Source organism: Eschrichtius robustus, chromosome 8, assembly GCF_028021215.1.
Source record: "Eschrichtius robustus isolate mEscRob2 chromosome 8, mEscRob2.pri, whole genome shotgun sequence".
NCBI classification, from domain to species: domain Eukaryota; kingdom Metazoa; phylum Chordata; class Mammalia; order Artiodactyla; family Eschrichtiidae; genus Eschrichtius; species Eschrichtius robustus.
Window position 1 is genome coordinate 109,402,355 of NC_090831.1, and position 17,658 is coordinate 109,420,012.

Genomic DNA, 17,658 nt, shown 5'->3' on the forward strand with positions numbered 1-17,658 from the left:
CAGAGGGCGCTGGATGGGACCGGTGCACGTCGGTGCCACACACAAGCCTACGAGTGGATCGACCACGCGTCCTCACCTTCAGCAAGTTCTAAATGGCTGAGCTGAGTGGCTTTGGGCAGTTTGATGTCCTAGAGGAGTGTGGGGCTTGAGGTCTGCTGACAATCGGCCCATCCTCACCCCAAGCCCTGCCTGGAGCCAAGTGGGCCCATCGGCCCTGCAGGTCTCTGCTGCCCTCGCCTCGACCTCTCCCTGCTCCTCTCCAGGGCTCTGCCCAACCCCCCTCCCTGGCCAGCACCCCCTGAGCCTGACAGTGGCCCTGCTCTGGCATCTCTGCACCGTGTGCGCAACTGCTTTCTCTTGAGCACCTGCTGCGCTGGGGCTCTGCGCTGGGCTCTGCCACCGAGCAGCCTTATGGATTGTGAAGAATGCAATTATGTCCCATTAATGAACTTCACACAAGTGCTCTTAGCAGCTAGCTGTGCAGTGAGGAAGGGAAAGGTCAGCCTGGGCTCCTGTGCTTGAACTTGCTCCCATGGGATGTCCTCCTGCAGGTGAGTCCTTCAGAAGGGAACCAGGTGGGATGCCAGCCCCATTGTGGTCCTGATACTGGTCCTCAGGAGCTGCTACAAAGGGCAGGGCCCCAGAGAGCTGGATTCTCTGCTGTTGACCCGTCTGCAGTGTTTTACATTCATGTGCTTCTGTGAGATGCACCCAGTGTGTGATGGTGGGCACCCCATCTCTGCCTTTAGGATGGCCCCAGTGATTGAGAAGGTGGTCTCCAATGCCCTGGACTCTTAGAGAAGAACAAAGTATCCTCATCCCTTCAAACACCTCAAGGATGAAGGTGCAGACGTGAAAGACGTTTAGAGCCCAAGGCTCTGATGTATAGATACTTACTTCTCAAGCTCCTGCATAAAAGTCTTTTCCTCTGTGTTTATTCACTGACCTCCCCAGGCCCAGCAGAATCAGGACGTTGCTCCCTGAGCCCCCACTGTACAGCTCATGGGGCTTGCTGAGGGCCTGTCTGTGTGTCCTCCTTGACCACGAGGACCACAAGGGAAGGATCAAGTCTAATCCACCCCGAGCGTCCAGTGCACCCACGATGGACACCATAAACGTTTGACCCTTGGATGAATGAGTAAGTTAATGAGATGTCCATACTTCACCTCCAGTATGAGCTCCCAGGGTGAACTGTCACAAGTTTTATATTTTGAATGGATGGCTTCTTTAGGAGGCATTTTTAAATATTTAAAATTCTTAGCCTTTTTCATGTGTGACACAGGTGAGAGATGGCATCCCAGCGAGCGGCATGCCCCGGTCCAATTCCCAGGGGCCCAACTGTGGCTCCATTCCATTCACTCCTATGTGGAAAACCTGTGCCTGCAGGTGAGGGAGGCTACCGTTGCCACGGGGTTAATTCCAATTTGAAATGAGAGGCAGTCCCTCTAACCTGAAACTGTTACTGCTGTTGACAGTGAAATAGAAATTACTGCTGATCATGACACACCAGTTTGGAGACAACACTGCTGAGTTCTGCTGAGATGCGGGTAGCAGTTGGTTGCTACTGGGGAACCAAGAGATTCTTCTCCCTTTCACTAGACGTGGCCGTAAGCAAAACCCCTAATACTTGGAATGGAGGCAGCAAAGACTGGGAGTCTGCAGCGAGGCCACCAGCCACAAGCACTGCAAGGTATTTGGCGGCAGGAATGGGGCGGAGGATGGATGAGGGGACAAGCAGAAGGACGGGAGGGTGAGTGGGAGAATTGGGGGGGGGGGGATGTGGGGGGATGGGTAGATGAAGAACTTCCAGGAGGTAAAGCCTGCTTAGGTATGATTGATAGAGCGACTTGGGCTGCTCAACCAACAGAGTTCGTGAGGACTCCTGAAGCCGTATGCTTCCCACCCCCCTATAGAGAGGGCCACCAGAATAAACCCTGTTTCTCAGCTGTGAGGACAGCAGGCCCTCCCCACATGTGTGCAGGGCACGCTCTACAGCACTGAGGCAGAGCGCCTGGGCCCTGTGTACGCTGTCTGCACGCTCACAGCAACTGAACATCGAAATCACAAGTGGGCCAGCCCTGGCCACAGGAAAAGGGCCTTCTACCATCGTTCTTCTGAACTGGAGGCTGCCAGTGCCCTCGGCAGGCCAAGGCGGGCGATCAGGTCCTGAGCAAGCTCTGTGCTGCTGGACTTCATTTCCCAGAAGCCAGACCAGCTCAGAGGCCAGCCTCCTCGGGAAGGGAGACTGGAACTGATCCACTCATCACCGAGGGAAGAAGCACTCTAGGCTTGATCTCCAGACCTATCTGTGCTATTTCCCAACCCCTCTGTCTTTGTACCCTCATCCCAGAAGGGGAGGAGAAATGATTTGGGACCCCAAGCAAGTGAGAGATGACTTTCCTGAGGGTGCCTTTGGTTATTAAGAAACAGGCGGGATAAGAAACGGAGACCATCAAGGCACTCCTAAAAATAACCAAATGGACTGGGGTTACTTGTGACCTATAGCAGCTGCGTGGCACAAATCTCATTTAGCACCAAGTGAAAGGGAGACCATTAGCCCGGCACGTGCATCATTCTCACCTCCGGCTAACCGGGCCATTCTGGGGAAGTATCCTCTACACAGACGTTTCATAAATACTCCCAGCCCTTCACATCCCTGCTTTCTCCCTCCCTGCCCGAGGTCCCACTGCAGTGACACTGCACCAGGACAGGTGCCCAGCTGCTGCCTCTTTCTTCTCTCTCTTTGCTGAAGAGCCAGCTGACCACACAGGAGACCTTGCTCCTCCTGGCAGCTCTGTTGTCAGAAGAATGAGCCACTGTCGACGCAGGGGGAGGTAAGAGCCTCTTTGGTGACTCAGACATAATCAGATACGAGGACAAAAGAGTGAGCTGTCTCTCTGACAGCCAAGGCTGGAAGCCCACCACATGCAGCAGCAGGAAGCGGTGGGGGAGAAATCAAAGAACAGAGGGAGAGGGGAAACAAAATGCAGTTCTTCCCGCAGAACTATGTTACCGGGGTGGCCAGGATCCCACCCCGCTCTCGGTTATTCCCTCTGTAAAAGGGAAGGCAACTTTCAACTATAAAGATAGAGACCGTCTCTCTGCCATGGGTGAAACAATATTGTTCATTTTGTCTCAGTCACTGAGTCAAGAACAATTTCTGGTCTCTGACTCTTCAAAAAAGCACCAAATCTGAGTTTCCATCCAGGTTTCCTATCTTTAAGCTACTTAGAAAAAAGAGAGAGGGACTCTAAAATCAAGACCGCCATGTGGAGGTGTGCAGGTTGTTCACTGCACAAAGGTGCTTGGTTGAGAGGGTGAGCTAGGACTGACAGCTAGCCTGTCACTCAACAAACCACGCAGCCTGGCATGGGGCCACATCGTCTGGTAGGAAGGGGCACCTGCCTTAATTCACACAGACACCATATGGGTTGGCAAAAGCCCTGTCTAAAAGTATCATAAATTGTAGAAAAGAGATTTGGGAGTCAGCTGAATTTGGGGATCTACTTTTCTCTTGGCCACTTAAGTCATCTTGGACTGATTACTCAAACCATTCTGTACGTATAGTTCTTCACCTTCATGGACACAAAATGAGGTTATAAAGCCTGTCCTCTTATATTCCGGAGCTACTGTGATGAATAAATAAATAGACTTTCAGCTGGTTGTTTAGCTCAGGTGCTTGGCATATGGAGCTGATACAGCCCAGACAAACCATGAATGTTCTTTACCGTGAGTTAGCTTTGTACCAAGAGGAGCCCAGCTCCACAGCGTACAGGTGGCCCTCCCATCACAGGTGCACGGCTGAGACGGGATTAGATTAGGGCCACTATGGCTGGGAAGGCACCGTAAGGGCCCGGGCATCAAGAGTTCATCGTGTTGAGAGTCAGGGGTCTGGGACTGTGCGAAGCTGTTCAGTGTGACAAGGATGTCCCCACAGGACACTGGAAGAACTGCCAGATGGACAGGGGCAGATGGGGACAGGCCTCCAGCCTGTCTGTGGCAGGATGTTATTCGGTCCCTTGGAGTCTTTCTTTTTTTTTTTTTTCGTTTTTTAGTGGGCATCAGAGCAGGGAACTCTGTTTCCTTCCTGGGCCTAGAAAGAGCTGGGCCCTCCATGCAGGGGAGCAGAGCGCAGTGGCAACTTCTAGCCACGTCCCATTCTTGTTTCAGCTGACAATACTGGGTCCCTGGGCTGTGGTGTCACCACTGCAGGCTGGGGCTTTGTGCAGGACCGGTCTGCAAGCCCTGCCCATTGCGGAGGGGAAGGAAGGGGGTCCCACATCCACCGAGGAAGTTGCCTGCTGCGGCCCGGGGCCTACCTGGGCTCCCCGGCCCAGCACTCACCTCTCCACCCAGTTCTTGTAGCTGGGGATGTCCTTGGCGTAGAGCAGCTTGTTGGAGGGGGAGTCCTTGCCCAGCCGGTGCTCCGACGTGGAGCAGGAGTCCATGAAGGTCTGGGCCACCACAGAGAGGCAGGCGTCAGTGATGCTGTTCTTGTGGATGTCAAACACAAACTGGGGGTTCTTGATCATGTTGACCCAAAACCTCAGGGGCAGGCTGTGTGGAGGGAAGAGGCAGATGGTCAAGGGAGCTGGGGGGCAGGGGGGCACTGTGCCTTGACCCAGAGAGTTCCCTGGAGAAAGAGAAAAGGCTGGGAAGCAAGGGTTCTGAGGGGCCTTCTCTATGTCATCAGTTCACTTTCCGGGGACGTGGAGATCAGCGAGGTTGAACAATCTGTTCAGAGATACAGCGTTGATGGGCACTGGAGGGCTCGATGCCCAGCCTGGACCACAGGACTCACCATCTGCCCTGAGAACACAAGGCTTTGGGGTCCGAGGCAGCCATGACAGGTACTAGAAAATGGAATTTCTGACTCTCTATTCCACTGTCTGCCCCCTATGCCACAGATACAAGGCATGTCTGGTTGGCAAACCTTAAATAAAAGCCTGGAACCTGGGCTTTGTATCTTATTCTCTGCCCTCTACTGTATGACTGGAAGAAGCCATGCCCTTCCTGCCTGGTCGTATGGGCTTATTCCTGCGTGGTGAGGGCCCTGGCACTGAACAGTTCAAGTGGAGCTAACTGATTCCCATCCCTAAGCTGGCATGCTGAACAAACCCCACTCCCGGCCTCTCACCTGCCCCGTTGTGTTCCCTCCTTCCCCTCCCTTTCTTCCAGTTAGCGCCTGCCGTATACCAGAAGCTATGCCAGCAACTGGGGGTCCAGTGTGAATAAGACCCATCCCCTGTCCTCCAGAAGTCTGCATACTGCTGGGCTCATGGGGATGTCAGACATGCAATCAAGAACTTTGGGTGCTGGACCTGAAGGATGGGTGGGGCCCAGTGTGGGAGCCAGGGAGGTGTGAGCAAGTCTACCCAGAGGGGCATGTCTGGAAAGTCTAAACGGAGAGGACGACACTTAATGGTCTCAGTTTTAAAGATGCAGAGGTGTTCCTTAGCTGGATGAAAGCTGAAGGAAGAGGAGAGGAAGGTACTGCCAAAGGGGAGCGAGCCAAACAAAGAGGAGATGAAACTTGCAGCGCGGTCTGCTAACTGAGCCACCTATCTGTTGCTAGAAAGGGTCCCGAGGCATCGGGCAAAACCTGCCCACCTGCCCCTTTTGACTGTACTCTGCTGGCTCTCAGATTCTGCGGCTTCCATCCAGCCTGTGGAGACCCAGGTCAGGAAATGGGGTGGCACCCAGCAAGGGATCACTTATTTCCCTCCCTCTGCCTCCACCTCCTCACCTCCTGCTATGTGCCCTGATGCTTTATTGTTGTTTGGTTGCTGTTCTCAAGGTTGGTAATAATAGTTATAATGTTTGCATGTGTTTGGCTTGCCTCTTACAACTTAAACTCTTTTGAATTACATTATTTCAATCCAGCAAGAACAAGATTTCTATATTTGTTGTATCTCCCGGCAGCCAGCATGTACATACAACAAATGCTAAAATACAGTAAGGCCTCATATTCAAGACTGCCAATCAGTCAACAAGTATTTATTACGTTCCCACAAAGTGTGCCGTGCAGGCAGCACCAAGGTCTAACAATGGTAAGTGGCACTTGTTTGATCCTGGGAAATCCAGAAGAGGAAATACAGGGACGGAACCGAAAGTTCTGACACTCAGGGGAAAGTCAGGGTCACTGCAACTGCCCAGGGGAGACCACGAGAGCTGGGCTGAGAGCCCCAGATGAGGGACTCCTGGCTGCCCAGCTGATGTAGACCAGTCTCCGGTCTCCATCTTCCCGCTTCCGGAAGCCCCACCTGGAAAGGGACTCTGGGAGCCCATATTTGCTGCACGGTTGTTTCTCCCCAACATTGCCCTTCCTTCAGCCAGTTGTGCTGACAGGCAAATCAAACAGGGAAACCACAGCAGCTCCTGCCTAATGAAATATTAGCATATTATTAACATTAGTGGTGGCGCTAATCTCTGGTTGATTGCAGCCACTCAGGCTAAATGAGCAGGAGGTTTATTGAAAAGAGAAAAGGCAGGGGAATGTGGAGGAAGGGAGTAGCGGAGAGGGTGAGTTAACAACTTAGGCTAGGAATAAAGAAACAATCTCTTTTCAGTCAGGGACAATTAACTCTAAGTCAGTATGCAGACTTCATAATTCCTGGACTAACTTCGTCTTGCCCAGGTGGCTATGATCAGGGTCGGGGGAGTGTATCCTCTGGTGAGAGGACCTGAGAGCTGGTACCACTGTCTACTGCCCGGGCTTTCCTTCACTGACACTGGAGCTCGTTACGATAACACCTGGCACTTGGAAGAGCTGGCAGGAAGGAAGGTTCTGCCCTCCCTCCAAGGACTTTATGGCATCTCATCGTTGGAGGTGCCCTTACCTTACCCCAGCGGAAGGTATGAGCTGAAAACAAATGGTTTAGATACCATTTCAGGGGGATGTACTTGTAAAGGGCTACAAGAGCAAGGGGAGATGTTTTGGAAATACCAGCTCTCCCAGCATCTGGATAAGGTCTGGGCAGGGCATTCGTTGAATTCTGAAGGCTGCAGGCATTCAGCTGGGGTGGTAAGTAAGTAGGAAGACTTGGTGGCAGAGAGAAGCAGACTGGGTAGATCAGGGGCGTGCCCTTGGAAACAGCTCTGCAGAGTCATGCTAAAAAGATGGGCAGAATGCAATGCAGTCTTACCTAGAGGCAGGCATGGGGAGGGACAAGACCTGCAGGCCTTTCAGAGGAAAGAACAGCCTTCACCCAGTGTACTGTACTAGATGGGGAATCCAGAGTCGAAGAGTCTTATTTCAGAAAGATTGCAAGAACTCCACGATGCAAGATCTTCTCTCACCCAGAACTACTGTGGGAGCAAACCCTACTCTTCAGTTCTATGACCCAAAGCTCTGTACCTGCCTGACTTCCCAGTTTTAGTAGCGATGCACTATGCTTCAGGTGAAAGAGAGGAGAAGCCAGAGCATCCTACATTAAACAACGTTTCAGAGCCACAGGCTGACTTCTGCCTAAATCTAGGTTTTGGTTTGGGGCTTGGGGCTGGTTGTCAGGGCACCTGGCTGAGCCCTAGTACCATGTCAGTCCTAGCAGTTGGTGGGTGCTGGGCAGCAGGCTCGTGATGCTTTGGAAGAATGTTCTGGGGAAGAGCACCCCAGGACAGGGACCGTGTAAAACTACTGGGAGGGGATTCTGGAACTGAAGGGACCAAATATAAGGCAGCTTTAGCCCAGGTAGAACTCTCAAGTAGAGACCGTCTTGGCCCTGCATCTTCATCAATATTTATTGAGTCTCAGCTTTGTGCAAGGTTCCATCACAAGAGCTGAATACTGATGTCTGACCTTGCAGTCTCAAACTGAAACACAACTGACACACAAATGAAGGGAAAGGATGATATATGCTAAAGGAGAGAGGGGACCATGGTGAGACATCTAGAGGGTCATTTAGGACTTAGAGGATCCCCTCGTCTCAAAGACACAGTAGTTATGAGACGGTCCCTTCCCCAAAGGGAGTTTGGGAAGGGGGTTTGTGGAAAGGGAAGACCACTTCTTGAATAGAACGGAAACACTCCTCGTTCACCTAGGTGACTCCTAGATGTGCTTCAAACTCCCCTTAAGAGTCGCTGTGAGATGCTGCCCTTCTACAATCCAGCTGCACACATGCGTCCCACTGTTGTCGCATGCGCCTCTCTGTCCGAACAGCTGCCCTCCTGTCTCTTACCCGTGACTGTCAGCCCACGCAGGGCAGAAGCCTCAGGGTCTAACACAGTGTCAGGCACAGGGGAGGGACCTGGATGTGAGAGCCACCTGGCTGCCACATCTGGCATGTTCATTTTTGCTCATTTAGTTGGTTAAATGTTTGCTGACTGACTGACTGATAGGAAAGAAGGATGATTCTACTAGAGGGAAGGGAGAGAAGAAGTGAGCACACACATAATCGGGGAGGAGATGGAGGCCCCGAGAGAGCGCCTGCGCAGAGTCCCTGCTGGGAAGGTGGACCACGGCCCCTCGCCCCCTCTCCAAGGCCTGAGGCCCGCCCGAGCTCATGGACTCCAGGCTGGCCTCTACCTGATTCATCCTCTGCTCGCCCCTCACTCACCAGTTGCTCTTCCAGGTGTGGCGGACGTGCGGGTCGTGAATGCCGTGCTTGTCCGCCTGCTCATCCAGGAAGTCAAACATGTACTTGATCGCCAGGGGCAGGGCGGAGCCGCGGTGCGCCGTGCTGAAGATGGTCTCGAAGAGGTCGTCCACAAACTTCTGCAGTGTGCCCTGCGGAGGAGGGCACGAGTTCGGACACAGCTCGCCTGCCCCGTGAGCTCTGAGGCTGGGTTTTGAGATCAACTGGCCTCCCAGATGGCGGGCGGAGGGGAGGACAGCGCACAGCCACGCCTGCTTGGGTGAAAGCCTGCAAGTGCACATGTGAAATCTGCACCCTCCCCCTGCCCGCCTGCATCTGTCTCGAGCAGCTTTCCATGTCCCCGGCACGTGGGAAATAGACATAACACCGATAACTGGACCTAAGGAAGCCTTCCTCTGCCAACAACTCGGTTTGGTTTAACACCCTTTGATGGTGTTATTTTAGCACTTTTCACAAATGCTAATGAACAACTCACTCGGTCAGAGCAGACAAACACAATCTGCTGGTTCTGTGGAGGCATTATTCACGCCGGCTAATGCCCAGTTACTCATTTGCCTCTGCAGAGAGCAGAGCCGAGGCCAGTCTCAGGAGTGAGGGCCCAACTGGGATGGGACTGCCTCACCTCAGAGAAATGCCAGAGCTGGCAGATACCTAGCATCTCTGCCGGTGCCCTCTCTCTCATCCATTCATGCACGCGCTGGTGATCAGTGCCGGCCTCTTTCCCAGCACAGAGCCTCAGAATCCTTCTCAACCCAGTGCTGCAGCCAACCGCACCCACGCTGGATCCGTGCTGGATGTCCCCAGACCCAGGATTAGAAACGGTGCCTGGAAAGTCACTGATGGAGCCCCAATTCCCATCACGACACCCCAGAGAAATAGTCATTCTTCCACAAGGCGTGGCAGAAGACTATGAATACACGTGGTTAGTGTCCCTCTGTTTGAGCAAGGGCAAGAGAAGGGACGGAATCAAAACTTCTGACGGCATGCCAGCACGGATGTATGGGTGGGGTTGGCTCCAGCACTCGGTTGAGAAGGATTCTGAGGCTCTGTGCTGGGGAAGAGACCGGCACTGATCAGCAGGGCCTGCGTGAATGGATGGGAGAGGGGGCACCGGCAGAGATGCTAGGTACTTGCCAGCTCTGGCATTTCTCTGAGGTGAGGCTGTCCGATCCCATAGCCCACAGGTGCCCCGCACCCTGTCGGAAGTCCCATACCTTAGTGGCCAGCAGTCGCGTCAGATAGATTTCAGACACCATCTTGCTCCCCCGGTCACCCTCCTTCTGGTCCCCGTGCTCGTGGTTCTTCACCAGGTGCCACATCTTGACGCCACTCTCCAGGTCAGGGGTGATCATGGGTGTGCGTGAGCGGAGGCTGTCAGGGCTGCCCGTGTACCGGATCATGTTTTCTGCCAATGCAAGGACCCCACGCGGGTAAGGCCACCCAGCCTTCCGGCCCATTCCTCACGACACACCTCGGCTCCAGCCAAGGCCAGCTCCGATCCTTCCTGCATTTGCAGGCGCTGTCACCTTGCCTCGCTTCCGTCCATTCCTGAATCTGGGACGCTCTCCCACCGCCTCCGGGAAACTCTCTGTGGCTACTCCACCCACTCAGATTCCCCTCCCTCCTGCACTTGCATCTCCCCAGCCCTTGTTGTTCAATCTGTAAAAATATAAGCTTGTCCTTTTTCATACTTTCCTTATAAGAGCTCTCAAGTCTCAGGATGTGTGCAGCCAGTTAAGTACCAGTGAAAGAGCAGGGAGCCTGTCTCCCCAAATGACGGTTGGCCAGCTGAGTGACCGCCCTGTCACTTGTGTACCTTCATCCGCCCCTCTCGCCTGGACCAATTCCTCCCACTTATTTGCTGAAACGTGAGGTGTGGTGAGATCAGTGTCGAGCAGGAAAAGAAGAGGCAGCCCCCCCCCCCCCCGCCCGTGTGCGGGCACCGTTCTATGGTGTCTTCTATTTATTTTCCAGAACCATCCCGTGAAGTTGGTAGTTTTTGCAATCCCCGTTTTGCTGGTAAGAAGGCACTCCAGGCTTCCAGCCCACATCGGTGCCCTTTTCCCCACCCCAAGGAGCAGAGACCTGGGTCTGTACCTTCCCTCAACTGCTTCATAGCGTGTGTCCTTTACGTGTCATCTAGCCTCTGTGCATCTGAGTTATAATTTGCTAATCTGCATAATAGGGGCAAATAATAATTATTTAATTCACTGATTATTATGAACCTGATGTTTGATAACGAGTTATCACAAACGTGAAAGCATCGTAGAGACTGTAGGATGCTCAGGAAGGTTAGACTTTCTTCTTGTTTTTGAGGATGGAGGTCCTGCTCCTGCATCAGAGCCCCTGCCTGGAACCAGGAGCCTCCTTTCCAGGCCAGAGTTCCTCTCTGGTGGCCAGCCTGCCTGACTGCCCCCCCCCGCCCCACTCCTCACCCTCGCGCCCCATCCCGGGCATCCACTGCCTTCCAGCAGTGCTGCCAGCAATGACAACAGCTGCTCAGGGCATCCTCTCCTCCCCAGAATGATTCAATGAACTCACCGTATTTACTTGCCGAGGTCCTGGAGACGGTGGAGTTGTTCACTGCATTGTAGGCTGTCACCTGCTTGGACACTAAAGCCACCACAGAACCATCCGGCACCTACCGGGAAAAGGCAGGTAAGGGCCTGGGCACAGAAACTCTGCCACCCCAGGAAATCAGGACAAGCCAGGATGAACGTGGTCCTCAGGGGCAATCAGTGCCTCACCGAGAACCAGGGGACCAAGGAGGCTGTCAGCTTTCCTTTGATGCAGCACCACAGATCTGAATACAGAATCGTACTCTGTGTTGGGGTTCACTCTTGGAGCAACTCTGGCAAGAGCTTCTCACCAGCACCCTCTGTCTTGATGCTTCCCTGGGGGAGCACCCAGCCTTCAACTCCGGGTACCACAGGGTCTGTGCCTATGCCCTGCGGGAAGCATGCACCTGGCAACCTATCTCCAAGGAGGTCAGGGTTTCCTGGCTGGGGGCCATGTTTTCCCTGGGTCGCTAAGGGCGCATGCAGTGCTGGTGAAGAAGTGGATTTAGGGCTTGGTAAGAGCCTCAGGGCGGCCCTGCTGCTACTCAAGGACTGAGACTCCCAGGGACCTGGCTGCCCAGGTCGCCAGCCCCTCTCCACTCCACGGTCACCTCACCTGGTAATGCGCCAGGGTGTTCAGTCTCTTCCAGTCGTTCTCAATCTTGGTGGTGATGTCTTCATCCTGCAGGATCATCCTCACCCCGCTTCCTTGTCGCCACTCTGTAGGGAGAGCAGTCGCATCTCAGAGAGGTCTTCAGGGCCCTCCCGTGGGATCCTGAGGACCCCTGTGCAGGCACGTACGGGGCACCTTCTCAGGGGTGCATCCGCGGACAGACAGGTGCTAGCAGACACTCCCAGGGGAGGGGTGCAGAAGCTCTCAGCACAGGGGGGGCCCTGAATTCCAGTTCTGGTTCTCATCCCAACAAACTATGTGACAGAAGTAGGAATAATGTCACCCCCGTGGCCCACCTGTTCCCAGCAGTGGCCACATCCGCAAGAAGTCTATGCTTAATTAGCTGAATGAAAAAGGCAGGTGAAGGCACTTAAGAAAGTACTAAGCAAATGCAAGGTGGTGTCATCACCGTCACGTACTCTTTGCTTGATTGTAAGGTCTTGGCGCTAATGAGACCAAGGCTGCAAATTCGGTCACTGTGCACCCTGTTCCTGTTCCAGGGGTGCATCCCGTACCCGAAAGCTGGCAGGTGGGCCACCCTTGGCCGGGTGACTGAGTAAAAGTGTGTGGAGGGACCAGCAAAACCTATTCTCACGCCCAAGAACAGCCTCGTGCCCACAAAGTTCATGGGGATAACAGCCTCTTGGTGATGTATCCAACACCTAATTATCTGATGCCATAGGTATACGCTTACATCCCATGTTCTCCTCACGGGCCCAGACACTTATAACACACGGGCTTGCTGACGGACCCCACATGGGAAAACAGGAGACTGTTTCTCATCTACCAAATGCTCATCACCACACATGGTACAAATCACGTGGAGATGGAGGCACGTACATTCCAGTCCTGAATTGTTTGCACATGGAGACCTAGGTGCGTGCCAGACACAGGCCAGCTCTCGTGCACGGGCACGTACACATCTACACATGCACACACGTTCACACGCACACACCAGCAAGGAAAACTGGCCTTTTCAATTCAAATACAACATGTGTTCCTGCCAGGAAGCCAGGAATCTGGTTTCCAGGCAGCCACTACCCCATTCAGTGCCTCACAGATGCCGAAATTCTGAAACAGGCAAGAGCACCGGGTATTGCGGCATGTGGTTGGGGGCTGGAGTGAGTTACCCACAGTCCTTGTCTGACCCCTGCCTAGGATCTTCCCTACAGCTCGCAGACACACATATTGTCCTCCCTCCCTCTGTTCCTCTCCTGTCAAGGCTGAGCTGGGGGTCCAGGACTGATTCCTTCCTGCCTTGTGCACTTGGCATGACCAGTGCTACAGATGAAAATCAGACCCAGGAAGGGAGCTGCCTGCCCTTAGGGGTAGCAGAGATGCTCCTAATATCCAAGTCCCTGCCTCCGGCTCCTGGGCTTGTCTCCTGCTTGGTTTAGAGCTTCTTGTAGCGTCGGGCTGTCTCAGGAATGAAAACACGAGGATGCCGTGCGTGTTTGCCAGAGCAGAAGAGCCTTGAGAGGTCTCTGGGGATTACCCATTGCTTAGTGCTGTTGATGGCACAGCCGGAATGATTATGGAGGTGAGGGCCTTGGGGCAGGTAAGGTGGTAGACAAAAGGGGAGATGCCCCACGAGGGCAACTGGTCAGCAGTGTTCTGTTTGTTGTTGTCATGTTGTTTGTTGTGGTTTTTGTTTTTGTTTTAAATTTTATGCAGGTAGGTATGGGTGCATGTTGTTTGCGTGGCTAGGGCAAAATAAGCAGAATATCTCCCAGCTGGTGAGATAGCGAATTATGTGGTACAGAGGGACTCTGGTGAAGACCAGCCTGGGCCAAGGATATGGCAGTGGCATGTTTTGTCCCAGTCGCACAGCAGGTCCTGAAAGATAAAGCCTTGTGGGTCTCCCCGCTTCCCTGGTGAATAGTGCCAGGGACACAGTCAGAGGCTGCGTGGGTGAGGGTACAGGAGGCAGGCAGTGTTCTGCATTCCCCACCTGGGGGCCAGAGGAGGAGCAGGGCCTGAGCTCTGGACACAAAGTCTACTGGCCGGGCGCAAGGGAAGAGGAGTCTCCTTCACTGCAGAGGCCGTGGGGGCTTTCTGGTTTATCAGCTGCACTGGCACCCTTGCTGATGGCATTGTAGCATCTCTCAGGGGGATCTGAACAAGCCATACGGCCTGGGGGACTGAGCAGTGACAGCTGGTGACTAATTCGGGAGCGAGAGACAGGACTTCCTTGTTCCACAACTGGCCTGAAGTTGTGCAGTGCACAGCCTGTGCAGCCCTACTCAGCAGCCCTGACTCTGAATCATGCCCAGTAATTATGTAAGCAGATGAAGGTCAGTCTGCCATCCCTGTCCCCAACTGAAAAAAACAGGACAGAGTGTGGCCATGCTCCCCCCAGGGCAGTCAAGGAATGATGGCTTGTCCTTAGGAGTACAAAAATGATGCTGCCAGATGCCTACCAGCAGGGCTAGCCCAGCACCCGGGACACAGTAAGTGCCTGATGAGTATTTATTACGAGTGACTAGACGAAAGAAGGGAAAGAGTAAGTGAGCGAGTAACGGTGGCTTATCCTCCAAGCAGTGAAAGGATTTTCTACCTGTGTGTTGCCGCTCCATGGTGGGCAGACAGTGAGCTACAGCGAGAGGTGAAATGTGAGCCGCGCTGTTAGAACCTGGGACAAAGGAAGAGCTGAACTCCAGAACCTCAACTGGGCACGTCCACTGCCAGAAGTGAAAGCTCTCTGAAGTGATTATCACTCATTCTTCCAATTTTACGACTGGGAAATTAAAGAAACAGGTTGGGAAGACAGACCTGGAGGTCGTCACAACTCGGAGCTCTGTAGCGTGGTGCCCACCACGTGCCTGAGCCACCCAAGTGTCGGGAGCATGGAGGAGGGGCAGTGATGGCCAGACTGGAACCTGGGCTGTGGCCACACTGGGATGCTGGCGGGTAGTTGCCTCCCCTCAAGTGCATACTCTGAGCTCCAGGAATCCCAGTGGGACATAGCACCTCCCCCTCCACAAAATCAAGTTGTGCTGATGGCGGCGTCGCACGCTTTCCCCACTGGCTGAGCCTTGTGGGCAGTGATGATACACCATGGGCAGCAGGATGGTCAGGGGCAGCAGGAAGCCTGCTGGTCACTGATGTCAGTGCTTAGTCACACATTCAGGGACTGCAAGCAGAGGCATTCTGGTGTCCCAGTCCTACGGTCCTTGGAGCCCAGCCCCTGCCTCTGATGGGACGCCAGCGGGCGGCAGGGAGGCATCAACTAGTGCCGTTTTGGCAATTATCTCAAAAAGTTAAGACTGGTCCTCCGAATACCAACATGAAGATAGCGAGCTGGAGAATACTTAGCTCTTAGATCTCTCAAGCCTGTTATTTTGGTTACCTCTTCTACAGGAAAATTGCTAAGTGCTTTTTCCCTGAAATATCAGAAAGGTAGAAAAGTGAAATTCTCTGTCCCATCCCCAAACCAGTCCTGATGAATGAACCCCAGATAGATGGGAGCCTGGTGTTGGCAGCTGGGACGTGCAGGAAAGAAGCAAGGCCATGGGTAGCCTGCCCAGCTGACCCAGAATGGAAGAGGTTGCAACATCAGGGCAGGGATTCCCTGGCATCGAGTGATTTAAGCGTGCTAACATGGAAACCTGTCCCTAAATCTCACTCTTCTCTGCTCGGGGTCCTTAAGGTTACCTGTGGCCTGAACACACTTCACTCCTCTGTTACCCCTTTTCCTTTCTTTCCTGAAACCCTTCATCCAGACCAGCCAGGGCCTCTATTTTCCCAGACTCATCATGGAATGTCTCAAGAAAATCAGAATAGCAGAGTGGGCTCACCTTTCTGGAGTGCTCTTGTGCGACTTCATGACCTCCTTTTGACAGAGGTATGAGTAGTGGAGCTCAAGCTGGGACCAGGAACAGCCAAGGTCAAAGACCAAAGCTTGCTGGCTTCTGTCTGTCCCGGGAAGAGACCACCCCCGCAAATTGCATAGCTGGCTTCATGAACCCTCATCCCTACCCAGTGGTAAAGAACCCTAAGGGCAGGGTGGACCAGTTGAGGGCGAGGCAGTCCTGCCACCTTCAGATCTGGTGCCCTTACCAGTGTGGGCGGCTGGTCAGGTCATGAGGCCCCTGAGCGAGGGCACAGCTAATTTTGTGCTCTGGGTACTGCTGCATATTCCACATATGCTTAGTTTTAATAACAGTAATGAAAGTCAGTAGAATCTAGGTCTCTTCATCCCAAATTCAGCATTCTCTTCACCAAACAGGCTTCTTCTGTCTTGCCTATAAAAACAGCACTAAAAATATATCTCTCATTTGTGTCCACACCTTGCTATGTACCAGGTGATCCTGTTAGAACAGCCGAGGGGCAATGTGACAGCTGGGCCAATGGCCATTGTCCTCTGGATGAATGCCCAGCCACCCAGACAGCTTTGCCTGCTCATGGGGCACAGTGAGAGACTGGAAAATGCCTCAAGGCACCAAATGATGTGAGCTCAGTGACGGTCCCAGTGAATCCTGAGACAAGAGTGACTCCTCACCAAGCCCACGCTGGACCAGGACATCTGCCTCCCCCTGGATTAGGACACAAGAGGCGTCTTCTGCAGCCACCATGTTGAAAATCCAGATCCAGAAAGTCTTAGAGCTCCATCTTCACTCGCTCAAAACTGTGAGTGTCCACAGTGTGCCAGGCACTGTGCCAGTGGGACATCGGACAGTTAAACAAGGAAGCTTAATAAAAGCCCTGGCCCCTGAAGTGCTCTCTGTGTAGAAGGCTGTGCAGGAGAACAAAGGCTCACAGGCCCGGTGATCAGAGCCAGAAGAGGGAGAGGCCGAGGAGGGTATGTGGGGGAGGGGAGGCGTTCTGGTGCAAAGGTGCCACTTCTGTGACGCTTCCAGGGATCCGTGTGGATGAGTCCTTGCGGGAGGCCGTGGAAAGGAGAGGCTGGCGAGGCACATACAAGTCAGGAGCTGAGTTCAGAAAGGCCTGGAATACCATGCTAAGGCGTCTGGGGTCGAGCTGAGAACCACAGAGACGGAGGTGGATGAGAAGGGGAGGGGGAGCCCCGCCAAAGACGGCTGCCCTTGGCCAAGGCAGAAGGGGGCGGGGCGCAGATTTCAGGGATGCTCAGGAGATAGGATGGTTCCTGGAGATTCTCGGGGAGGAGGAGGTGGGAGCACCATGGTGTGCCCCCAAGTTTGTGCGGTGTCTGGGGGAACAGGAGGGAGGGGTTTATCTGCAGGCCAACTCTGGAAGGAGACACTGGCACCCAGCACATTGCTGGACCGGCTCCTGGAGGGTCCCCTACCCACCAGTAGGTGCCACTCGGAGAGGCAAACCCTCCCTGGGGAGCATGGCGCCTCACCAGCTCTGACCCTCGTGGTGTGTGCATATGCAGGTGGGTGCACGGGCACACACATGCATGCGTACACACACATATGCACACATACACGCACACACACAAGTATAGCATCTCACCCCAGGCTGAGGACACTTAAAGCTCTGCAGCAACCAACCCCTGCCCGCCCCGCCCCCAGTCCAGTCTTTCTATCAGCATCTCTCCTCAGACCCATCAAAGGAAGCTTTAGGAGGGACTGACCTGGAGGGGTGAGGGGGGAAGGAGGCGCCCACCAGGCTGGTGAGAACTGGCCGAGTCAACCCTCCTGATCCACAAGGAACCAATTTCAAAGCCAGCTGTCTGCCCTCCCACCCCGGGCCACCATTCCTCCCCGTGGGGCGCTGAGCAGAGTCTCACCAGCCTGCACGGGGTCCTCTGGACCTCCCAAACCAGGGTCCCGAGCAGAAGCCTGCAGGAGGAGACACGACTCTACCGCCGCACACCTGTCGGCAGGTGAGCCCCAAGGAGACAGAG

General features: G+C 53.9%; 1 protein-coding gene across 2 annotated transcripts in view; it reads right to left on the minus strand.

Annotated features, from left to right (window-relative positions):
* Positions 1 to 17,658, minus strand: part of PLXNA4 (plexin A4) — a 445,428-nt gene that overhangs the window by 11,301 nt on the left and 416,469 nt on the right. For both annotated transcript variants that reach the window (XM_068549473.1, XM_068549474.1), the window contains exons 26-30: positions 11,769 to 11,872; positions 11,136 to 11,235; positions 9,809 to 9,999; positions 8,556 to 8,725; positions 4,345 to 4,557 (exon numbers count right to left, since the gene is read on the minus strand). In XM_068549473.1, coding sequence (XP_068405574.1) covers positions 4,345 to 4,557; positions 8,556 to 8,725; positions 9,809 to 9,999; positions 11,136 to 11,235; positions 11,769 to 11,872 — 778 coding nt within the window. The remainder of the gene's footprint in view (positions 1 to 4,344; positions 4,558 to 8,555; positions 8,726 to 9,808; positions 10,000 to 11,135; positions 11,236 to 11,768; positions 11,873 to 17,658) is intronic.